Source organism: Diplotaxodon limnothrissa, linkage group LG16 (assembly GCF_057381915.1).
Source record: "Diplotaxodon limnothrissa isolate DT_005_m linkage group LG16, D_limnothrissa_male_GT1.1, whole genome shotgun sequence".
NCBI lineage: Eukaryota > Metazoa > Chordata > Actinopteri > Cichliformes > Cichlidae > Diplotaxodon > Diplotaxodon limnothrissa.
Genome location: NC_140611.1, coordinates 18,556,109 through 18,579,679, shown reverse-complemented (window position 1 = coordinate 18,579,679; position 23,571 = coordinate 18,556,109). Strand labels below are relative to the sequence as shown.

The 23,571-nt window shown below is 40.9% G+C and overlaps 4 protein-coding genes across 4 annotated transcripts; 1 reads left to right on the top strand and 3 right to left on the bottom strand.

Moving 5' to 3' along the window:
• Positions 1–1,541: 1,541 nt before the first annotated feature.
• cracdla (cracd like a) lies at positions 1,542–8,603 on the bottom strand. The gene is made up of 10 exons (XM_085374577.1): positions 8,473–8,603; positions 7,543–7,602; positions 7,203–7,347; positions 6,970–7,105; positions 6,727–6,879; positions 5,169–5,420; positions 3,979–5,053; positions 2,531–3,447; positions 2,037–2,151; positions 1,542–1,932 (listed from the first exon to the last, which is right to left on the bottom strand). The coding sequence occupies exons 2-10, from the start codon at positions 7,589–7,591 to the stop codon at positions 1,736–1,738; spliced, it is 3,039 nt and encodes a 1,012-aa protein (XP_085230703.1). The 5' UTR covers positions 7,592–7,602; positions 8,473–8,603; the 3' UTR covers positions 1,542–1,735.
• Positions 8,604–11,874: 3,271 nt separating this feature from the next.
• On the bottom strand, positions 11,875–14,607 carry mitd1 (MIT, microtubule interacting and transport, domain containing 1). The gene is made up of 7 exons (XM_085374630.1): positions 14,378–14,607; positions 14,171–14,272; positions 13,443–13,579; positions 12,684–12,770; positions 12,474–12,586; positions 12,256–12,316; positions 11,875–12,165 (listed from the first exon to the last, which is right to left on the bottom strand). The coding sequence occupies exons 1-7, from the start codon at positions 14,520–14,522 to the stop codon at positions 12,070–12,072; spliced, it is 741 nt and encodes a 246-aa protein (XP_085230756.1). The 5' UTR covers positions 14,523–14,607; the 3' UTR covers positions 11,875–12,069.
• Positions 14,608–14,868: 261 nt separating this feature from the next.
• mrpl30 (mitochondrial ribosomal protein L30) lies at positions 14,869–17,952 on the top strand. The gene is made up of 5 exons (XM_085374689.1): positions 14,869–15,135; positions 16,538–16,624; positions 16,952–17,098; positions 17,456–17,529; positions 17,677–17,952. Exons 1-5 carry the CDS (start codon positions 15,094–15,096, stop codon positions 17,807–17,809), a joined length of 483 nt encoding a protein of 160 aa, XP_085230815.1. The 5' UTR covers positions 14,869–15,093; the 3' UTR covers positions 17,810–17,952.
• Positions 17,953–19,481: 1,529 nt separating this feature from the next.
• txndc9 (thioredoxin domain containing 9) lies at positions 19,482–21,835 on the bottom strand. Its single transcript, XM_085374557.1, has 5 exons — positions 21,765–21,835; positions 20,780–20,965; positions 20,321–20,439; positions 19,774–20,028; positions 19,482–19,685 (listed from the first exon to the last, which is right to left on the bottom strand). Exons 2-5 carry the CDS (start codon positions 20,951–20,953, stop codon positions 19,571–19,573), a joined length of 663 nt encoding a protein of 220 aa, XP_085230683.1. The 5' UTR covers positions 20,954–20,965; positions 21,765–21,835; the 3' UTR covers positions 19,482–19,570.
• Between the last annotated feature and the right edge of the window lie 1,736 nt (positions 21,836–23,571).

The window sequence follows — 23,571 nt, the reverse complement described above, 5'->3', positions numbered from 1 at the left end:
AATCCAGGTAGAGCGGATTCTTTTTTTCCACTATAGATTCTCCATTAAAGCTGAAAATACCGGCATGATTGTCTGACAACCAGGTGCACACGATTTTGGAGTAGAGTATTTATAACCTATAGCTAACAATACTTGTTGGCTTCTTTTTCATCTCCCACTTTAACTACAAGATTGTATCAGCATCAGTCGGGTTTGTTATTCCCTCCCTAATAATAATTTCCTTTAAATTGTTTAACCTTAAATTCAGAAAATGTATTGTCGTGACAGAGTTATACTTAAGGCCAGTCTGTGTGCTAAATATTTCAGAATGTAAAGCTCATTAAAAAAAAATGTGTTACTCTGCGTTTCCCCAGACAACACTAATTTCACAGCTGAGCTGCTGTCTCCTGGGAGCCCAGTGCATTATGGGTTACATCCCAGTGTAAAAACTGTGACATCAGATAACCTTTTTCATACTCTGCAGTCTCCTGATGTCAAAGAGAAGTCCTGTACTTGTTCTTATTATTTGACGCTGCAATTATTACAAAATATATGGCTGTAAAAAGGATTGAAAGTATAAACTGCCTAATTGAAAAAAAATTCAAAAGTTGTTTTATACATTAAAACTTATGAACTCACAAATCTAGCCTCATTTATCTAGCAGACATTAGGAAGTCTAAATGTTCACACTGAGAATCTGATGCACAAACAAGGCTGACAGCGACGTCACCCACATAGTCCCAGGAGATGACTCACCTGTGTGGGTGTAGCATGGGCTAACATGAATTATTAACAATGGTACGGGGTTATTATAAGTCATGTTAACAGTGTAAGGCCATGAGAGGTCCTGAAAATGTCAGCTTTAATTGACTTTTTATTTTTTATTACTTTTAAATCACACCCATCTTTTTTAAAGTGTGAAAATAAGGTACCTGTTGATTTCAGACTTTTTAATAAAAAATACCATTTTTGAATCCATGTTTGCTGTAATGCTGTAGAGCTTAGTACAAGGTCTCAGATCTGGCCTGCAGGTGGGGCTGTGGACTAAGTTAGTGAAGAAGTAAACGTCCAGGAAACACCGGCAGACAAGAGGTTAATCTAACAGGTAGCTCGGGACATTTTTCAGCGTTGACTGTCGCTCTCCACATACTGTGTGTTATAAGAAGTTTATTTTTAGCAGTTTGATGGACAATTTCAGGAGATATTCAGGTGATACCAAGTGAATGACTATACTGCGATGTAATTTGACCATTTCGTTTTACTTGAAGTTTAAGTCATTCAATGACAACAACAAACTCGTCCTTACAAATTTATTATTTAACATAAACTTTTAAGAGCTGTGAAATGCTCAATCACATGAAATATTCGTCCTTAACTGAATAACAGCGATCATGATGAACTTTCAGAAGATATTCTGCTTCCCTCACTCTCAATTAAATAGGAGGATTAGGGCCACCGGGAAAAAAAAGTGGGCAAAAGTCAGAATTCTGACCTTAATGTGAGAATTCTGACTTTTTACTCAAAATTCTTTTACCTCAAAATTGTTACTTTACGGTCAGAATTCTGACTTTTTCCTCAGAATTCTGGAAAAGAAGAAAAAAAGACGTGCCCACTTTCTTTTTTCCAGTAGCCCTAATCCTCTTCCGTAATTAAACATTAACACTTAAATCCAAATTAAAACGGCATCAAACAACCGGCTGTCTGACAGAAGCGGTTTTAGTCTTTATGATGGGCTCTTCATCGACTCGTGTCCTTCTTAGTCCATGGTCTTATCACTCCAGGCCATTGACTTCCTCTTGGCCAATTCCATCCAGGACGGCTGACCGCTGTCAGACATGGATTGCAGCACTGAGGGCAGTGTGGGTGATGATGACGGTGATGAAGAAGACGCTGCATTTTTCCGTGACCATCTGTCCTCACGCGACCTTTCTGCAACGTTGGTGGGGCTTAACTCTAAAAAACGAAACGCAGAAAAAATCTAGGTCAAATGGGTTCATTAAGAATATTAAAAAGGTGTTTGTACAGCAATGATTTATTATCACTCTGAGCAAACACACCTGCAAGGTTTACTGCTTGTCTTTCATCTGTATCTTTGATCACAGGTGCGTTTTTTGCCAAGGTAGGGGATTCACCTGATCCCTGCATGTCTGTATGCGTTTTCCTCAATTCCACCTAAGAACACACATTCAGGACAATCTTGTCAGTTCAAAAAATCCCTATTATCTGTTCATGGCCTGCATTTCAACCACCGTGAGAAAGTGCCATAAAAAGTCCAGAAACAATCATAAATTTAACCTGCTAATAAACCCAGTCAAAATCATCAGTTCCATTGCAATAAAACAATATGTTGGTAGCCACCAGGACACCAAATGAATGACGGACACATGCTAGGCTACTGTTATAGTTGCCAAATAGAGACTTAGAGATTTTTTAAACATTTATATTTTCAAATGGGCATTGATCTGACTGCCACAGACAGCAAGGGGAGGTCAGGCAGCACTGTGAGGATGGCAAATGATATGAAAGATAGTTATAAAGAAGTACCACAAACCCCCTTGGGTCCAGGTGGTGTGGTCCACTCTCCCCGTCTCTCTAAAAAAGCAGCCTTCTCGCTTACAGAACCAGACCAAAATGCTCTTCGGCTTGTGAGTGGCGGAGCCTCTTTTTGCTCACTGGCTTCTCTCTCCCCTCTTCCTGAGGCAAAAGCTGAAGCAGAACCAACAGCTGACGAGGCTGCAGGAGCTGAAGTCTGCGCTGAAGGTGTGGGCTTGAGCTGCTGGGCAGACTGGAGACCTCGATTGCTCCAGGAGGATTGCTGCTGGCCTGAGGAAAGGTAAGACTGCGCAAGAGACTGTGTGGCGCTGCCTTGTGCAAACTGAAACGAGGTGTCTGTTTGTGAAGGGGAGCGCAAAGGAGAATGGGTTGTCCACGGATTGGTGGTTACCACTGAATGTGAGGCAGACTTAGTTGTGTTCATCTGGTCTTCACTGGTGTGTTTTGACATTTGTGGATCTCTGGAGGCATTGGACAGCACAGGAGATGCCTTCTGTTGCAGAAATCCTGGTGATGTTTTGACAGTCTGTGCTTGGCTTCTGCTTTGATTCGTTTCTGCCGATGGCTGCTTTGCAGCTTGCACAGTCTGTGTCCGTACTTGTGTAAAAGTCTCTGTTGGATTTGTGGGCTGCGCTTGTGCCTGCGGTCGTGCTGAAGATTGCATGTTTGCCTGTAAATTTCCTGCAAAATCTCTGGGGAATCTACTAATGAAAAGCTGTTGAAGGCTCTTGGTTTTTTCCATGGCCAGAGCCATCCAGGACACCTCAGATGAGGTCGCCTGCGGGGCAGGTTGAGGCTCCCGGGGTGTAGCTTCTGCTTCTTTTAGGTTTGCAGGCGTCGTCTGAACGTCGGACGTTTCGCTGGCAAATGGAGCATTATGTTTGACTGGAGGAGAGAAGCCAGATGGGGTTTGATCTAAGGGAGACACACAAATCTGTTAGATACGCTCGGCAGCACTGTTACCGTTAAAGTTTGCCCGGGTGGTATCTTAATGAGTACAAAGTTCCCCTGTGATCAGTAAAAATCTTATCTTCCTAGAGTGATTATTTACCATGTTAAACAGCAACAACGGTGCACATCTGTGTAATATTAACTCTGTAATCAAAGAGATAATGGCTGTGAGACGCTGCTTCACTATCAGTGTAAATTTAAAGCAGATCTCCAAATTAAACATCAGCTTCTATAATCAGTGTGATTCCAGTGTGATATTTTGACATTATGTCAGCGTTATGCTATATTATTACATATTTATTTCAATCTAGTCTTCATTTTATTTTATTTTATTTTATTTTTACTTTACACATTTTGCCTAAATTCTTTAGCTTTTTCCTTTTAGTTCTAATTTACTTAGCTGGATTTTTCTGAATTTGCAAGACATTTTTAAAAACTATTTTAAGTACTTTCAAACCTTCTACATGGCAATGTTAGGAGCTCTGAAAGACTCACCAGCTGGTCTGACCTCTCCAGAGGAGGATGGCATCCAAGACGCATTTTCTTGCAACTTTTTTTCACTTATTTCTTGGCATTTTTGGTCACCTTGGTCCTCACCCAGTGCTGACTTTGAATGCCTGTTAGAAGATGTATCAAGCCGAAATCGAAGTGAATGAGATGTGGAGCGCAGTTTGACACCGAAAGCTGTTTTTCCTTGTTCCTCCTGGGGCTCCTTTGCTTCCACCGCCTCTTCCACCTCTTCCTGGCTGCTCTCGATCTCCTCCGCCTCAGCAGCGCCTGTGTCTGCAGGTGCATCTTTATATGCTGTCACTGATTCCACCTTTTTGAAGCTGTCACTCCTGTCCCAGGGAACAGCTGAGGTTTTAGGTGGTGCGCCTTCTTGACGAAACCTTCCTAAAGCAAAAGGATGCTCTCTTGGCTCTTTAACTTCCTCCTTTTCCCTGTTTTTCTCCTCCATTTCCCTACTGATCCTGTTCCTGGCTTCAGCTTGTTCCAAAACTCCCAAAAAACTGCCCGATCGGGGTCTTTCTCCATCTCTGTTTTTCGATGCAGTGACAGAAAAGTGGAAAGAGCCAGATCCTTGGGCATATCGTTTAATTCCTCTTGTGGGTTCGCTATCACCTTGAACCTCCTGGCTAGCAGAGGAACACCTGAATGCCATTCCTGAGGCATTATCATCATGAGGCATTAGTTGCTTCTCCAAATCCCCTTGTCTTTGTTCCTTCAGTCCTGACTCTATGAAGGACGAGTGTGGACGTTCACCAGATGCTGAACCCACACGTCTGCGAGGTTTAACTCGAGGTACTTGGGAGGCTACAGTCTCAGGAAGAACGTAGTCCTGTTTGGAGAAACTTTGACTTGTTGGTTTGGGTACCGCCTCTGATGTGACCGGTGCCATTTCTGCACATTTTGAAGGAAGACGCTGATGTACAATGGGAACAGCAACTTTTTCTTCTTCTTTTGTTTCCACTGTTACTTCTTCTTGAGCACCAAGATGGTGTTTTAGTTCTTTGACAGGCTCGGGTCGGTCAATGTTGTTCATGGTGTCTAAATGAGACTGAGAGACAGTCTGAAGATAAATAAAAAAAGAGCGAGAGATATGAAGGGCAGGAAAGTGAAGTGGCGGTGCACTATTTGCTTATACAAAGAGCATACAAGAGAGAGAAATAACTACAGCAACTTACCGCGGCAGCTTTCATCTTAGTGCTGGCCCTCTGGTTTCTGGGTTTGATAGACATTCGGTGGCGTGCGGCAGAAGTGTCTAATCGGGAAGTGAACTGAGCCGGTGTTCTAAAATCCGACGGGACCTCAGCAGCAGAAGGAGAAACAGAGGGGACGGAAAGAGGAAAAGCATGGGATGGAGTCGAGGGAAGAGATTTGATAGGTGCAGGTTTGGGGATGGGTGAGAGAGTGCGAGATGTTGGCTGAGATATCGCCTGCAAAGAAAAAAAGGCCAACAAAATCGCTGTACAATCCTGCAAACAATGGGCTAAGAGAAAGAACTACAAAATACAGTGTTTTGGATTATTATGTCAATGTATCACACATGGTTGTGTTAGGATGCCTGGGTCGTTGACCCAGGGGTTTTGAGTTTATTATATTATTTATACTTTCTAGTCTTTGGTTTCTTTGAGTTCTGTCTTATAGTTTATGTCTCTGTCTTCTCTAGCTGCTCTGTCTCCCCTGTCAGCTGTATCCCCTTGTCTAGTTCGCGTCTCTGTGTGTCCTTAGTGGCTATATCCCCATGTCCAGTCAGTGTCTGTGTCTGCCCTGGTCCCACGTCTCTGTTCCCTCTGTTGCAGTGCGTGCGAGTCTGTGTCTTTGTTCAGTCTGTGTTATGTGTTTCCTGTTTTACTTTGAAAGTCCATGTCTGATGTTAATGTGTCTGGTTTTGCTTCCCCTTGTCTCGTTAGGCCTGATTTGCCCCAGCTGTGTTTCCCTCCTGTTACCCATTCCCTGATTGCTCCCTCTGTGTATTTAAGCCCTGTGTTTCTCTGTGTCCGTGTCGCGATCTACCGTTTTCCTAGCTGTGTGTTCTGTCATTCCTCCAGTTTAAGTTTGTTTTGAGTTTTTTAGTTATGTTATATTTTTGAGTACCTAATTAAAGCCTTTTTGAGTTCACGACTGTCTCCGGAGTCTGCACCTTGGGTCCTATTCCTGTCTGCACACAGCCTCACCTAACAGGTTGTTGATAACCTCTATTACCTATCTGATATTCTATATGGAGTGGAGCCAAAGAGGGGCCAGGCTTGCAGGGACACAGTTTAACAGTGCACCTTACATAAGAACCCTCTGGCTCCATCACTGATTCGACTTTTGGAAACAGCATTTCAGATGACAGATTCCTCTCTTGAAGTTTCTGTCCAGTCAATCCCACGTACACGGTGTAGAAGGACGAGTCAAATCCTCAGGATTTACGGTGCATTAATCTGCGTCTTAAAATAGTCCCCAACATATGCACCACTTTCTCCTGCTTAAATAAAACGTTTTACAGCGACCAGCTGTTTTAGGGATTGCTATATACTGTTTTCTTAAATGATGCTATATAGGTATTTATAACCCCACTTTTTTCAGTTATAACTATAATAGGAAAAAATGGGGGTACAGCGCTGGCCTTTTTTTATGGGATATGCTGAGAATAAAAACATATGATCAGAACACTTTATGCTTGCTTGTTAAATTTAAACAAATGCAAATCCTGCTTTTGAATCCACGCATCATCTAATCAGCAGGATTATGCACCTTTGTAAGGGTTTCCTGAGATGTATTGTCTTCTCCTGAATCATGAGGAGGACTGTGAGGAAGTGACTCCTGGCTGCTCAGATCTGGTGGACGTCTCATTGGCAGGACCATAGGAGGTGGGCCCAAATGCATTTTCTGCTGCTGAAGCGTCATCTGTGATGACAGAGCGCAGCATGAGGATTTTAATAGAGTCACTGTTACCATAAGTTTAAACAACAGGCCTAAAATAAAGAAGTGCCGTACCTGGAGAGCTTTGATTTTGCTGTGAACGTTCTCCTGAGATAAGACCCTGGTGGGTTCAGGCTCTGTCATGACCAGGTCATCCAGAAAGATGCTGTCGTGGGACAGTGCCCGCGATCCCATGATGGCCTGTGCGCATCTAAGTGGAGCCAGAAGAAGGACGAGTCAAAGTAAGGACAAGTAAGTGAACCTGAAAGAGAATTTTTCGAAAGGCGTCGTGTCACGTAAACACTCACACCAAATCTTCTTCTGATCCGAGATCTTTTCCTGCAGTGATGTCACTGGCTGACTGGCTGAGTTTGGTATTTCCTTCTCCGCCTGCTCTCTTACTTTTCCCAAAGAGACGAGTTTTCAGATCCTTGATCTTGGATCTTTTACGTCCTAACAGAGATTGAGACCGAGACAGATCCAGGTCACAGCATTTCACGCGCACGTGAACAAGGAGAACTCACGTGCTCTCACACACTCTCTATTTTCTGTTTTCGAGACGTTCTATCAATGAGCATCTCTTTCATATTTCACTTCATGACGATGTGTTAGCACTCTCAGGTTAAACTACGAGACAGATCACCTCACCTGCGACGTCCTCTGCGCTTTCTTCTGCGTCTCCCGAGAAAGACTCCATCGGTCTGATCCCTAAAAGAAAAAAAAAGTGTAGAGCAGATGACAGTTAAGTGTTCAGTGGAAAACACTTCGCTTGTTGTCTTTGCAGGAGTAAACATGGACTCGAGGTTCAAAGGTTTATTACTGTTCATTATCAGTTGGGAGGGCTGGGTGAGGACAGTCTGTTGTCAAGATGAACAACGTCTTAATCGATGTTACATGTGGCATTGCCAAGAAAAAACACCCCAGGTACTGCAGAGTAGCAAGAACGTGGATTTGAAGCATGGCATTGCACTGTACAGCACATATGATGAACAAAGCAAAAGCTAAAATCTTCCTTCACTGCTTTACCATCTTACTGAGTTGGCGTGCTACTCTATGCTAAAGTCAGTTCCAATTTTTTTCATGAAGACCGGCCTGACATTAGTATATCCCACCTTTTGCAGGGTGCTGGTGTATCTAAGGAACTGTTGTCAACAGAGCATGAGGCTGTATAACTGCCTGATAAGACAAGATGTGCCAGGTTATGGACAAACAAGCAAAGTCCACACTGCACCTCTCATGTCACCGATTACACCCTTTTCACTCGATCCTCAAAACAGTTGCGATCAGTTTAAGCAAATCGATTTAAACAGTATGTAAACCTCAGACTTGATTTCCTCTCCGCAGTGAAGTGCTCCCTGCGGTTTCACCGTTCACTGAGCTGAACTATAGCTCCCAGAGAAACAGAGGATAATCCGGTGGATTATTGACATTGCAGAGAGATTCTTGTAAGATTTCACAACGCCGTAATGATCCACAACGCTGCAACATTTCTCCACCAGGTGACATTCCCTGGGGGAAAACACACACGCACGATGGGGAAGGAGGAAGAAAAAAAAAGAAAACAACGGCTGAACTTACCAAAAATCTAAAACCAAGCACCTCAACTTGTCCCTCCTGATCGTCCTCCTCTCTTCACGGAGCGGTCTTGTATCAGCTGTGTCCCTGCCTTAATGATTAAACCTCAGACATACCACATCTGCAGACGGAGGGAGATACCGAGGGAAGGGAGTGAGGGAGGTGGGAAAAAAAACAGGCTGGGAGAAAAGAAAGAAAGGGAGAGAGAGAGAGAGAGAGAAGGTCACTTCCTGACAGGGTGAGCAAATGCACAAGAGAAAAGAGGACAGATGAGAATGTGTGTGTGTGAGAGAGAGAGAGTGAGAGAAAGAGAGCGAGAGAGATACTCTATTACATTAGTGGCACACTGTGGCCCTCTGTGCTAAGCTCCTTATAAAACGTTAACCTGATTTTAGACCCAGAAATGAGAGTAGAGGGTAAAAAAATAAAAAATAAAGCTCCAGCTGGAAAGAGGACATGAATATAGGAATTATGGCTCATAGAGCTGTTTACATATTGCACAGGCTCGCTCACGCCCTTCCGATGATCAAAGAGCGGAGGCTATGGGTGTGCTGTGAGCGTTCAGAAATGAAATAAATAAATAAAAACAAACAGGAATCAGCCACCTCCCAGCACGTCACATCATTTTCACCCAAGACTGTTTGGCCACAGTCCTGAAGGTGCGGTCTTTGAAATGTTCGCCTGGGACCTTTGCTCCTCTATAACTCCCACACACATTTTTCACGATTTGTGAGACGACGCCTTGTTTCGCAGCAACGAGATGACACATTGTTCCTGCGAGTCCTACTTCCTGCGCGTTCACACAGGACAGTACTGGGAGATGGGAGAGCTAATCTAGGCCACTGGGCTACAATCGGCGAGAGGGAGGGCCTGCAGGAATTGGCATGCGAACGCTTGCATCTGCATCCATGTGTCTGGAAGCTTGGCTGAGCAGCATCTCCAATGAGTCTCCTTACAGATAAATCCTCGTCTCTCCCACCAGAACCCACATCCAGCTGGGTAACATCTGGATTACATCCAACGGGACACATGCACCGTGATAAGAGCCCACAGTGACATAACAGTCTGGGATGTGGTTTTATTTAATTCCCTCATTCATAGATTTATTGTCCATAATCTACACATAAAGGAGAATACACACACAGGCTTATTTTTATCTTATAATAGGGATGTAATGTGATTATGGCTAATATCTGCTATCATAGGGAGGCTGTTTGTAGATAATAAAGCATCATACACGTTTATTGCACTTTCTGCTTTTGTCATCACAGCATTTGTCCCCCTGACAGAAAGAAAGCAAAGGTACTGATTTTTAGCAGTATATGGCAGTCTCTGATTCATGTGGTGTTGCGATGGATTATAATTTCTTCCTCTCACAGGCCAGATGAGGGCTGTGCATATCGAGATTAAGGCCGATAGATAATCCGATCACAGCGCTGTTTGAAGTCACGAGGGTTACCATTCATTCTAGCAAATGTGAAAAAAATGTGAGGGAATTTTCTTTGGGGTTTTTCATTTTTTCACTTTTATAGACGACTTTTTTTTGGCAAGATGTTTCCATTGATTCACCCAAGAACAATTGGCCGATATCTGAAACCACTGAACAAGCTTTCCCCTGCAGCTTATCTGTATTTAGTTTGGGATTCTGGATTCAGATAAGAGTTTGATGGTAATCGTTAACTAGACATCAGTGTCTTACATGCATGAAATGTTGCACCAATACAGAGCCAGCAGAAACAGAAGAAGCTATGGCTACAATATAGCTTTGGGACATAAAAATCAGTCAAAGATATTAAACATGTACATCTCCGGTAATTGTAAGTGTTAATAACCTTATCCAGAATTCAATAATTGTGGAAATATGTAGGTTTTTAAGGAATCATGAGTTCAGTGCTCCATGACTGCTCAATCTGCTGATCAGTGTAATATGTATGAAAGCTATGAAGCAGGTGGTGAATGTGCCTTAAGCTTAGACTTTGTTGTAATAAGAGTCAGAATGGGATTTGCAATGTTTGTGAACTTGTTACAGATGTAAAGACCTATGTCTGAATCAAATACAGTGTGTATAAGTGAATGAGTGGTTTTTGATGGATATAATCTGACTGTGTGGAGACTATGACAAGGTCTGATCTGCACTGACCTGCATCTGCTCTTCTTTTTTTTTTTAAGTCAGATTTTTATTGTTGGCAAATGTTTAGTTGAATCAGAGGACTCAGTCTTGTCTATCAACGCTTCATCAGACAAGCTACGATAAAATTTGACCAATCAGGAGTTGGCAGTTCGTCTTGTAATCAGAAGGTTGCCGGTTCGAGCCCTGGCTCCGACAGTCTCGGTCATTGTGTCCTTGGGCAAGACACTTCTACCCGTTGCCTACTGGTGGTGGTCAGAGGGCCCGGTGGCGCCAGTGTCCGGCAGCCTCGCCTCTGTCAGTGCGCCCCAGGGCAGCTGTGGCTACAATGTAGCTTGCCATCACCAGTGTGTGGATGACTGAATGTAGTGTAAAGCGCTTTGGGGTCCTTAGGGACTAAGTAAAGTGCTAAACAAATACAGGCCATTTACCATTTTTTAGTCAGTTTTCCAAGTTCACAAAATCTTTTCAGTTAGTTTAATTTTTTTCCAAGTCTAGTTTTTGTTTTTTAGTTCAATAAAATGTTTTAATTCTAGGTTTTAGAGTAATCCTCCACCCTAACCCTATAATAACCTGGAAAACAACCAGCTGATTACCATAAACACTTTCTGTAAGTGCACCTTTCTGTGTAACTCTACCCACTCTCGTCCTCTTGGTCACTGTTTTCATTTTATCTGTGTCTTGGACTTTTTTATTCTGTAGAAAACAAGAAAGCATCTCACAATCTTTCAGCACACTTTGGTCAGTTTTAATATTTATTCTGCATTTATGTATTATAAATAGTTTAAAAACTGTTACATTTTATTCATTTTTCAGTACAAAACGATATTCAGGGCCATGTTTGGTTTCTTTAATCTACTAATAGAATCAGGACGGTACATTTCCAGTCAACTGAAAAGGGCCTAATGTTTCATTACCTAGAGGTCCAATTACCCATCATAAGCAATTCATTTAAAAAGGGCCTAAAGTTGGCAATCCTGTAACACATTTTACTATTAATGCGTTTTAAATATGTTTTGGTTTTGTATTTTTAAATTTAAATTTGATTTAAACAAAAATACATTTTTAATTGTGTAAAGTAATCTAGAAAAAATGTTTTGAAATAATTAATTTCCCCCCAAAAAGGTCTCTGTAGAATTACAATCTGTGGAAGTAAAAAAAAAAAAAAAAGATAAAAATATCCATATTTTTCATAAATATCATAGAAAACGGAAAAAAAATCATAGAAAACTGAAGAACTGAAAACTGAACTTAAAAATTCACCAATAGCAGCGGCAGTACAGTTAGCAGAAATTTAAGACGTTCCAGTGCAGCAGAAATCAAACAGTAACCCATCTTGTTATAAAAGTCAGTCCCCAGACACCCGCAAGCTAAAGCAAATCCTACAATACTGTAGATCTGCTTGTGTTTGGAAGGCAGGTAAGTAAATTAAACGGCTTGGCAAAAAAATAATCATTTTAGCTTTGTGAGTCTCATAGAGTTTTTGTGTGTTTGGTGTGGAAAATGTCTACGGTGGTCTCCTGGCACTGCCTGAGGTCATAGTCACAGTATCCAACAGAGAATCGGCCCTGCGAGACAAACGACAGAAAGATCTCGTTCACTTTAGCCACTCCATACTTACAGATGAATACTAATAAGTATATAATGCGTAGTCTCACTTTAGGTCTCTTGAAGTAATCCAACCCTCTTCCAATTTTTATGATCCAACCATTATCGAACCTAAAAATAAAATCAGGTTTAATTTACTGGGATAAAAGAGACCGTATTTTGAGCAATGGAGTGTTAATGTAGAAGTGAACATCAGATGTCACAAGGATGAACTTCCTCATGCTGCACGTATGTGGCTGCTGTAAATGAGGAAAATCTGCAGGTGTACCTGATCTCCCGGTCATGGATAGTGGAGGAGTACTGCAGGTCTAGAGTCACTCCGTGAGCGCTGAGACTCTCTTTCAACTCGGCCAGAGCGCCGCTCTGCTGGCCACTATCAGCCTGCGGGACGGGAAATGACAGTATAAACTAAACAGAGAAGACAGCAGTGGCTGCTCAGCTTTGACTAAAATGCAGCTCTATTGTGTGAGTAACTCACTTCATCCTGCGACGTGAGGAGGTGGATCTTGTTCACCTTGCAGGGGGCTTTTAGCAGCATCTCACAGAACCGAAGGAAGTTGTACAACTGTTTGTGAGAGGAAAGGCGAGGGCTTTGTTTGGCATATTATATAAGGTTGGTACAGTTTAGGGCTGATTTTTAAATCATAAACATAAAATTACAATTATTTATTATAAAGTCCTAGTCAAACTAATAAGGAGAAAGCTGCTTGCTTGCAGCTTGCAACACATGATCAGAGAAAAAAAAAGATTTTCAGTATATGCGTTCAGGCTTTTATCAAACACATCATCCACATCATAACTGAATGTGTTCCTCCTTTTCCCATACACGACCTCTACAAAAAGTTTAATTAAAGTCAGCTTAGCAGTCTTTTCATAACCTACCAGACAGATTTTTATAACATTTGTTTGTTTAACTTCAACTAATCTGTGATAGTTCTATTAATCAATAAATCTTTCAGCCATCTAAATGTTGAAGGCTTTCTGGCCACAGAGAGACCCTGGCGCAGACCAGGACATGTTAAAGAGATTATGTCCCCCCTGTCGGCTGCTCCTGCTACCCAAGGCGGAAAATGTATACGTGTATTGCAGACTTAGTCCTCTAGTATCATTCTATTGGTATCAAATTAATGGATAAACTCATTAAAGATAAGCTCCAACCTCTGAACAAAGCCTGATAAAAGACTGATGACAGAGTGGAATGAATAAAAACCCCAGTTAATGAGGACAAAACTCTTACTTGGTGGGTGTGCCGTATGTACGGGTCCTCCACCCAGACTTCAGTGAGAGCGCTGCTGATGTATGGCTTGAACAGAACCTCATAGCTGTAACCAGTAGCATCCTCTGATATTCTTATCTGCTCGTGGTACTTCCCATCTATCAGGGAAGATAAGAGAAACACAAATTTTGAAAACCCCCTTCTTTAGCTGTGGCTCTTACCATATATTTTCCCCCTAAATCTAAAAACTTAACCAGCACAGTCCTACACTGGAATAGGATCCTGCCTATAAGAGATACTAGACATAATTAGATTTATACATAAATGTAAGGGATATAACAAAACAATAAACAAGATTTTGGTTGTTGAGAAGATCGCACAGTCAATATTCAGCTAGAGCTGGATTACAGGGCAAAGTGGGCTTCAGCAACCCAAATCAACAGGGTCAGTAAGATTGTGCAAATTATTAATTTGGTCATATGCAACACTGAAGCACCTTGTTCACCTGATTTGAGTTCTTGCTTGTGTCAAAATTACCACAAAGTTCTACTTCTTGCTCCCTTTCGGGGTCGCTACATCTACCTCTGCCCCTTGGAGCTCCACTGTTACACCTGTCTCCCTCTCATTTACACACAGGTGCTACAGGTCTAACAGTCAAAACCACTGCAAACAAGAGGCTCAGTCGATCAGGGTAATTCATCTTTGCCCGGCCCACTTTGCCCTTTTTTGCTCCATTACTGGCAAATTACCTTCCTTCATCTGATTCACATGAACTTTGATTTGCTCTGCTCTGTCCATGTAGCCCTTTATCTTCTCTCTGTAGTGTCCTCTCTTTGAGTCATCTTTTACAGCTGCTCACAGGACAAAGAGAACATTTAAAAAAAGACGTTCAGCGTAATTCAGGGCAATGTTTAAAATATGTAATTATTAATATTTATTTATTTTTAAAGGAGGACCTTTTAACGCGTCCATAAGCAGCTGGATGCCTTCCTGGTAGCAGATGAGAGACTCCTGGAAACGTTCGCTCTGGTCCAGCTCCACCGCTCGCTTCAAGACAGACACGGCGGACGCCTCCATTCCCGACAGGTGGTTTTGTGTCATTGTTCTGTCTTTCAACTGTCTTTTAAGACCTATATAACTCTAAATAAACCTCACGTTTCACCAGTGACAGGAAAGAAGCTGAGAGAAGTAGCTCTACCCACGAGTGCCCCATAAAAATAACTCCCGGAGAAACGTAATGACCTTGGTTAGAAAATTGATGGTTATGTATTTTTTTTTTTTATAAAAACACACAGTTAAAGTATTTTCAGTTTTTATTAAGTCCAAATTTATTCAAACAACATATTTATCACACTAGAAAAATTAGGGTAGGAACAATGTGCAAATTGCGGTGCTCTCGAAGTGGCGGTGCTCTTTTAATGTAACTCCCCGACGTTTCCGGTTAAGACGGCGGAGAGAGAGGGCTTGACAGCAGCGTGACTCTCCTGTTTCACTGCTGTTTTCAGTGCCGAATTAATGTTTAAATGTGCGAACTTGGTAAATTTGGTATGATTATAGGTCAGTTTTTCATAGCGGTTAGTTAGGCTCGAGTTCCGTGTTATTTAGCGGTTAGCAAGGCTGTAACCTTGTCTCGTAGCCCCTGTTAGCTAAAGAGCAGCAGAAGGAACACAACATGTCAGCTGTCTGTCGCAGTTTGAGCTTTTTATCAGTAAAGGTGGGTACATCACTGCACGTTTTTAATGTTTCAGACTTGAACTGTCTACAAAGTGTTTCGTACATCTTGAAGTTGACATACGGGCTCATTTAGTTTAACGCTGCTTGAGGAAAAATCCAGCTAAACCTGAAACCCAAATCAGGGATGGGACTTGGAGAATAGTTACTGGATTTTTCTAGGTTTACTGGATTTATTTATTTTGTTTGCTAGATGACTGCAGTGCTGAATTTTAGGACGCGAAACTTTCAAATATAATGACCAATGTCCTGGATACATATACAACGTGCTCAGTTATGTAAAAAAAGAAAAGAAAATGAGGCCATTGTAACTAACTCAGCATTAATGAAACTCACTTGTTGTGTGAAGCCACTGGGCTTCTCTGCACCACTATCCAGTCAGCTGTGATGTGCACTAGGCTACATTTGCTGCAGAAAGTGCTCCAAGTATTAAAGTTAGAACTTTAATACTAATATTGTCATCTAAGATTCAGTTCAGGTTTATTTTATATATAGCACCAGTTCACATCAAAAATCGCTTCAATATGCTTTAATTCAATTCAATTCAATTTTATTTATATAGCGCCAAATCAAAACAAAAGTCGCCTCAAGGCGCTTTATGCCGTAAGGTAAAGACTCTAGAGTTCAACTAGCCCCCATGAACAAGCACTTTGTGATGGTGGGAAGGAAAAACTCCCTTTTAACAGGAAGAAACCTCTGACAGAACCACCTCATGGAGGGGCAGGCATATGCTGTGACTGGAGAGGGTGATAAGAGGAAATAGAAGAGAGAGGGGAAAAAAGCAAAGAGGTAGGAAAAAGCAGACTAAGGGAGAGAGGGAAGGCAAAAATGTATGTATGCAATAATGACTTGGTGCAGTGGTGTGTAAACAGAAGGGGAGTGAAAAGAGACAAGTGGAAGTGCTCAGGTGTATCAGATGTATGTAAGGAGGAAGAATTTTATATCCAATTCTAGATTTAACAGGGATCCAGAGATGAAAAGCTAATATGGGAGGAATGTGCTCCAACTTCCCTTTTGCTATTAGCTGTTTGGAGTAACACAAATCCAACAACCTGACCAGAGTCAGGCAAAGCATAAATCAGTAAACGGATAACTACACATGACAAATGTTAGGGAAATCTGTTCATATTTTGTGGATCTGAAAGATAAAAACAAAATATCTGCTGATGTGTCAGAATATCAGATTTTTAAATCATTAAAAAAACAAAAACAACAAAAAAAACTTTTGTTCCCTAAAGAAAAGAATATCTACCACCAGTAACAGCAATCTATCTCTGAGACTTAACTCTACAGAACTTTTTAGATTTTCTACATATGTAAGTAAACACATTTTCCTTGATACTGGGCTTTGCTTTTTACCTTCTCTCTGTTTGCATATGTTACAGACCCTGACAGAAGCTCCAGTTTTGTCACCTTGTGCATGGTATGTGTCAGCAAGAAGCAAATTCTCCAAATCCAGAATCCCACCAGAGGTAAGAATAAATTTAGAATCTATAATGTTGTACATTTGTAAAGTAATTAGCAACACTCAAAGTATGTAACGTCTTGTGGCCCTACCCATGTGTGTGTCAAAATATAATTCTTTTACATTAATATTTATTTGGATTAAGTAAGTTTGGGTATAATTCCAGCAGGTCCAGTAGACACAATGGTTTAGGTGGATTATTAGCTACTCAGCATTTTTTTATTTTTTATTTTTATTTTATTTTTTTTATTTAAAGTGTTGCTTTAGGCCCGTCATTACAGATGAATCCTGCCATGGAATAATGATAATCCTTTATTCTGTATTTTCTTAACAGATTTTTGCTGAGCGATCGAAAGAGCACGAGAAATATGGTGGCGATCCAGACCAGCCGCACAAGCTGCACATAGTGACGCGGGTCAAAAGTGCGCTGCGAAGGCCATACTGGGAGAAAGAGATAATAAAACACCTCGGGCTTCAAAAGGTAAAATTTCTGTCATGGTACAGGACCCCAAACTGGGTTCCCTTTTTGTAAAGGCTACAGATCGTTTTTGTTTTCCTTTTGGATTAACTTAATGTAACCGGATCATGTTCAATGTTGTTTTTTTTTTTTTTTTTTTTTTTTTTTTTTTTTTTGCACATACAACAAAACACTGCTGTCAGCTTTAGTTCAGGAATTTCCATGTAATTCTTTGCGTCTTTCAGCATCTTTCAACAGTGACTTGTACCCTGAAGGAGCTCTGATCAGGATAAATGATCTGTACAGAGTGTGTCACCTCATGCAGACGCTCACAGCCTTTATCTTTTGGAATAATTTTCTCTGCCTTTGTCTCGCACTTAGGCTCACGTCCCTGTAATTCATAAAAATACTCCTGCAGTCAACAGCCAACTGAAGTTTGTCAAGCACCTTGTAAGGTAGGATTAATTAACCAAAAGTAGTAACACATCACTCTTAAAGTACTATTAAAAAAAGGTTAGTTTTTTTTCAAACTGAGGTTGCCTGAGATGCCTACATATCTATACTGTTATATCTCCTTTGCCATCTCTTTCTGATACCTTCAGGATACAGCCACTAAAGACTCCCTATGGGCTCCCTGCTGAGCATGACATGGCCGATGCATACATCAACAGCAAAGGAGAACTTATTGTACACCACCTCCTCCAACCTGTAGACAACAAGGCAATCGAATCTTAGCTCCACTGTTGCGTGTGTGAATGTCCTGGAAAATGTCCTGTTGTCATTCTCTCTGCAGTGAGAGAAAGCTGTGGCACCAACCAGACTTCTTGATTGCTGTTTCCTGTGTTTTGATGCTGAGCTGCAGATGAATATGATTAAATGTTCTCATCAACCTGTCTCTCAAATGATTGAGCAAAGTGCCATCCTGATGAAGCAGGAATACTGACATTAACGTCGCATCTGAAAAATTCAACTCTGTGCAAACCCACTGTTCTAAGTTTGAGTTAATTCAGGAATTACTCAAACTTTTCCAGAAAACTTGATTTATTTTTATTTTTTCTACATATCAACAGTTTAGCAATTTGAATACCAGCATATTAATTTTACAGACAGCTAGTAATTTGGTAAAAAGTGTAATTTGGGTTCTGAGATAATTCAACAACAGTTAGTGGTTCAGATTGTTAAAATTAAAAATGACTTCCTAAATCCCAAAGACAAGTTTTTTGCTCACCACCTCAATTGTATCAGACTGCCAAACAGTTATTTATAGAAATCGAGGGCCCCCTTTTGTGTTGCGGTTTTTAGTTTTGTAGTAATGCTCAACGTGCTCAGCATAGCACCAGCCAGTCTCATCAGCTACAAATAATCCACGCCCATAAAATGTTTTTAGATGGTTATAGTTTTCAGTTTAAAGACAAAAGCAGCAAATGGGAACTCCACCTATTTTGTTTTCTAAGAACAAAGGCTCACATAAAAACATTGCCAGTAATTATACTGGCCACTTCATTAGGTACATATGGTACACTGCTTGCTAATCCAAATATTTAATCAGCCAATCACATGGCAGCAACTCCATGCATTTAGACATGGTCATTACAGCCTGCTGCAGTATCAGAATGCCTCAAGGTGATTGAGTGTGCCATGGTTGTTTATGCCAGACAGTGTAGTCTTGAGTATTTCAGAAACTGCTTATATTCTGGGATTTTCCAACACAACCTTCTCCAAGGTTGTGTACCAACAGAGCATCATTTAAACACTACAACCTACCCAAGTGTTGTTGATCACAGTCCACAAATCTTCTGATGCTTCCATCTGTGTAATCTTGTGAATATAGACCAAAATCTCTGAGGAATATTTCAAGCACCATGTTCAACCTATGCTATGAAGAATTTAGATTGTTCTGAAGACAAAAGTATCCAGTGAGTTTAAGGATGTATTATTTTCATCCATAAAGACAACATACAACTCTTGCAAATACGCTGCCTCTAACCCTGAAGAAGTAACACAAAAAATACACAAGCAGTTTTTTTCCCCATCTTTTTCTTGTTTTTATTAAGTCTGCATTAGTTAGGTCAAACTCATGCTACCATGAAATGTCATGTAAAAATTTATTTTGCTCTTCAAAGATGATCTTGGCACTCACATGCACCATGAACTTGGTTCCAACACGAGACGTACAAAGGTTACAGGAAAGTGCGTGAGACAGCTGTCTACAATAAATGATTACACCTGTAAATCAAGAAAAACAAAATACAGCTAACAGCTAGTGGTTGCTCAGTGTGCTCCCTTGTTCATGAACCATACATTTTATTACTCAGATATTCCAATATAAATCATGGTGGATAAGTCCTTAAATAAGGCTGAAACAAACATGCTTTTTAAATAAAATGAATCAAAAAACAGAAATTACTAAGAGGGAAAAAAGGAAGTGGGCTGTCTGCTGGAGTTTTAGTAATGAGGTAGCCCTGAGAGAGTAAACCCGAACACTGTCAAGCCTCTTCAGTCATCTTCAGAATCAGAGTCGTAACCTCGCCCTCTGATGGTTTTCTTCTCCACTTTTGTGAACTTTGTTCCTGATCTCTGTGTCGCTGTTGGGGGCTCCCTCAGGTTGCCACTAGAAACAGGAAAAAGGGATCATGTTAGATAAAACGTTTTCATTCACAACACATAAGGTGCTCGAGTGAGTCTACTGCACATCTCACCTGTAGTTAATAACGTCCGCACAGCCAAGTCTCCATTCGAGCATCTCTGTGGTGAACTCGTCCGTGTTTCCCAGGTCAGTGAATCCGACCACATAGTCCTTTGTTTTTCCATCAATAAGCAAAGCCAGAGTCGGAATAACTTTGATGCGCAGCCTCTCTGTCAGAAATGGGGCTTTCTCTGCATTCAGTTTGATGAATTTGGTCTCAACGTGCTTCTTTGCCAAGATGGCCAAGTGTTTGTCGAGGATCTTACATCTAAGGACAGAGCGACAAGTTCAGATGTCTGACATCAACAGATTAATATCTTGGCGACTGAGTAAAAAAAAACTGACGCTAAACAAGGCACAATGTTGATTGTTAAAGGTCAAATTCCCACACTTCACACGTAGGAAATGTCATTTTGTCTGAAAAGATGATTTTAATAAATAAATTCATTAATTTGCAGAACATATTAATTTTCTATAAACTACCTCTGATTCTTTGTTTTGTTTTTTGGACTACATTACATTTCTAATTCATGGTCCTGTTGCATCATTTAGTGACTTACCTGAAGGTTGAATTTCTGTAGAAATGGCACACGACATTCTTGCTGTCTTTCACTTCACTGAAAAAGTCTTTCTCACTGGATATGTCTCTGTACTCCCCATGACCTTTAGACAACCACTCCTGAAAAGCAAAACAAAAGATTACAAATACAAGAAAAGCTATTATAGTGGAGTACAATGAAAACACTCTTTAAAGGGTTTGAATAATAGACCCAAATGCTGTGTAGCCTAACTTCAGAGCAAGGCAGTCTATAAACATGACACCAGGTCTTTTATTGTGATCCTTCAAAGAACTGAGTGACTTCAGTACAAATTGTAGTGTCGAAAGTTTCATTTTTTAGACTAGGTTCTGCTGATGGTGCGAATAAGAAGTGAATCTTCTCAGTGATTCAAATTATTTTATCTGCTTTAAGAAATTAACACAGCAAAATGTTACAGTGATTATAAATTGTCCCACACACCTGCTTCTGTTTTTGGGCCTTTTTTAGTGCCTCTAATCGCCTTTCCTTCAGCCTCTCCAAATCATCTTCATCCATTTCATTCAGCTTGGCCAACTGGGCATCCACCTGCTCCTCCACCAGCTTGGCTGACTGCTCCAAAACTTTTGCTATGATTTCCATTGATTGGTTAGCCATGGCTGCCTGACTCTGTTTGAAAATGGGCAGATAAACAATGGTGAGACATGACACCAGACAGCAGGACAATAACAACATCACAGTGCCTAATATCGATATCAGCTGATACAGGCTTTCTGCAAATGTCAGTGGCTGATGTGTATCCGTCATGTGACATCCACACTGCACTGGCTACAAGTTCAAAGGTAGCGTGATGGAGCGCATGACGACTAGGAAATAGTTAACTTATTCATACGACTTATTTATAAGCTTTCTTTTGCGCAAAGACGCAAAATAAAGAGAAAGGAATCTCGACATCGCCTTTGTTCCCAAATTTTATAATGGGGAAAACCCTGTTTTACCCCTACACTGTGAGCTGGTGTGATCAAGTATGTACAACAATGTAACGTTAGCAACGTTGCTTACACAGAAACTGGTCCGAGAGCTCCTCTTTTAGCTAGCTAACGCCGCAGACAAAGCCAGTAACGGCAGGGGGCACACCTTGTTTCTGCCCGGTGGTGCCTACAGTTAGCTGGTACAGGCACAGACCGTAACTGGGTACCTCTTACGTATCTACAGCTAACTTATACAAACTAAGAAACGTAGCTACACGTACTTCTACACGCCAGCAGTTCAACAAAAATCTCCCTATAAACTCTCAGTCTGCGTTTGCTTGCTATCTTAACTAGCTAGCATTAGCCCCACCATTGTTAACAAACGTTACAGCAACAGTTTTGGAAACAGTTGTATTGATCCTTTTTTTTAAAATGAACGTCAACTGTGCATTTTGTCGAAAATATAAAGTATAACCAAGCTGCTATTAAATTATTACCTAGTAAAGTGACAGATGCTCGTCAACACCTCAGCCCGCGCACGAAACGTTTCTCTGCGGACACAACGTCACAGCGGGCCCGTCTGACGTCGTGGGAAGTACATCCGGGCAACTCGTGAAATACTACGGGTTAATTTTTATTTATTAATTTATTTTGTGTGTGTGTGTGTGTGTGTGTGTGTGTGTTATATTTTTTCACGTTGTACTGCTGCTTTTGTTTATAGCGACCCAAAAGCTCAGTTGTCATCTGATGTATTAAAGAAAAAATATATTGTTTGCAGTAAATCCCGTGCTGAAGAATATTTGTAGTTTATATGCAAAACCAAAACATCATGAATGAAGTCGAAATTTCGAGGTAAGACTTGAAATAGCATTTTAAGAGGGGCGCGGGGGGGGGGGGGGGGGGGGGGGAATCGAAATTCTATTTTGAGAATCAAGTCGAAATGTGAAGATTAAAGCTGTTGCCATGGCTTATACCCGCTACAGCTCCAAAAGCAACCTCCTTTGTCCTATATATTCATTGATGATATCATCAATTCTTCATATAATCCCCCATCTTCAAGCCATCTGTCACTCCTGCTGCACACCTCACCACTGTCTCACTGTCCTGCACCACCTTCACATACTTCTTTACCACTTACTCTTTAGTGAGGTACCACAGTTCCTCTCCTGCCATCCTATCATATGCCTTCTCTAGACCCCCCCCCCCCCCCAAAAAAAAATGGTGTGGCTTGTCAACTTTATCCCATTTAAACAATACAAAATAAGTTATTAAATTCAATGTTTTTTGGCATCAAAATAATATACATCTCTAACAGACATGTCTAGCATATTTATATGCTCATCACTGTCAGACCTGGGAATAACACAACAGACACACTGAAGATAATTTTCATAACCATATTCTATCAGCTGAAAGTCCTTTTGAAGGCCAGTTTATAGAAAGGCAAAGACAAATAAATGAATACAGAATTTACAGTTTATTACCAAGGTTTAGAAAACTTACAAACAAGTTTCACAGCTTCAGGTCTTCAGGCACGAGCCAGATTAGACAAGACAGGCCAATTTATTATTATTATTTTTATTTTAACTTCTGGCCATTCCCCTCGGGAAACACGTGAGAGGTGAAGAGAGGCAACGTCTTGAAAGTGAATCACACATTCTAAATTACATTCATTTCAACAAGTTTCAAAAGATGACCGATTGATTTGGTTTGCATATCAGAATTATCTTTTAAAACACGCATTTTAACTGCAAGCAAATTATCCTCCATGGTGCGATCACAAGTCAAGCAGCTGCATCTGCTGTTAAAGTCAAACCTCACACAAATACTGCGACACAGCTGCAAGCTGTACAAAGTGTCTCGAGGGTGTGAATCAGACACTGTGGGTGACAGAGTTAAAAATCAGATCGCCTCTTCCTATGCACATTCAGCATAAACACTAAATGCTTTATTTAATGTTACGTGGTCTTGAAGGGACATCTCATTGTTATGTGAGAAAAAATAGAAATGCATAGGCTACTCATTGATTGCCATGACCCCTGTCGACATCCTCCTATATCAGAGTGCTACTGAGAATCAACAGTTAACCTCACCTCAAGTGCTTTGGCCAGCTTCTGACTTCCATGTTGGAACATTTAGAAACATTTAAAGAGTTACAATTTAGAGACAGTTACTAAGAATCCACTACCGGTAAACAATACAAGAGGTAATTTTTCTACATACATGTTTTTTTCTTTTAAAACTTTAGACAAAGATCTTTAAAACATTATTTACACAGTATAATAACAGCGTTTGGCACTTCTT

Excerpts from the sequence above, each read along its gene's own strand:
- cracdla (XM_085374577.1), bottom strand. The coding sequence starts at position 7,591 with ATGGAGTCTTTCTCGGGAGACGCAGAAGAAAGCGCAGAGGACGTCGCA. Across the intron at positions 7,106-7,202 it reads GGATCAGAAGAAGATTTGGT|ATGCGCACAGGCCATCATGG; the intron begins GTGAGTGTTTAC and ends GGCTCCACTTAG. Across the intron at positions 1,933-2,036 it reads ACAAGCAGTAAACCTTGCAG|AGTTAAGCCCCACCAACGTT; the intron begins GTGTGTTTGCTC and ends TTCGTTTTTTAG.
- mitd1 (XM_085374630.1), bottom strand. The coding sequence starts at position 14,522 with ATGACACAAAACCACCTGTCGGGAATGGAGGCGTCCGCCGTGTCTGTC. Across the intron at positions 13,580-14,170 it reads TGTGAATCAGATGAAGGAAG|ATGGGAAGTACCACGAGCAG; the intron begins GTAATTTGCCAG and ends CTTCCCTGATAG. Across the intron at positions 12,317-12,473 it reads ATCCATGACCGGGAGATCAG|GTTCGATAATGGTTGGATCA; the intron begins GTACACCTGCAG and ends TTTTATTTTTAG.
- mrpl30 (XM_085374689.1), top strand. The coding sequence starts at position 15,094 with ATGTCAGCTGTCTGTCGCAGTTTGAGCTTTTTATCAGTAAAG. Across the intron at positions 17,099-17,455 it reads AACACCTCGGGCTTCAAAAG|GCTCACGTCCCTGTAATTCA; the intron begins GTAAAATTTCTG and ends TCTCGCACTTAG. Across the intron at positions 17,530-17,676 it reads TTTGTCAAGCACCTTGTAAG|GATACAGCCACTAAAGACTC; the intron begins GTAGGATTAATT and ends TGATACCTTCAG.
- txndc9 (XM_085374557.1), bottom strand. The coding sequence starts at position 20,953 with ATGGCTAACCAATCAATGGAAATCATAGCAAAAGTTTTGGAGCAGTCA. Across the intron at positions 20,440-20,779 it reads AGGCCCAAAAACAGAAGCAG|GAGTGGTTGTCTAAAGGTCA; the intron begins GTGTGTGGGACA and ends TTTGCTTTTCAG. Across the intron at positions 19,686-19,773 it reads GCGGACGTTATTAACTACAG|TGGCAACCTGAGGGAGCCCC; the intron begins GTGAGATGTGCA and ends TCCTGTTTCTAG.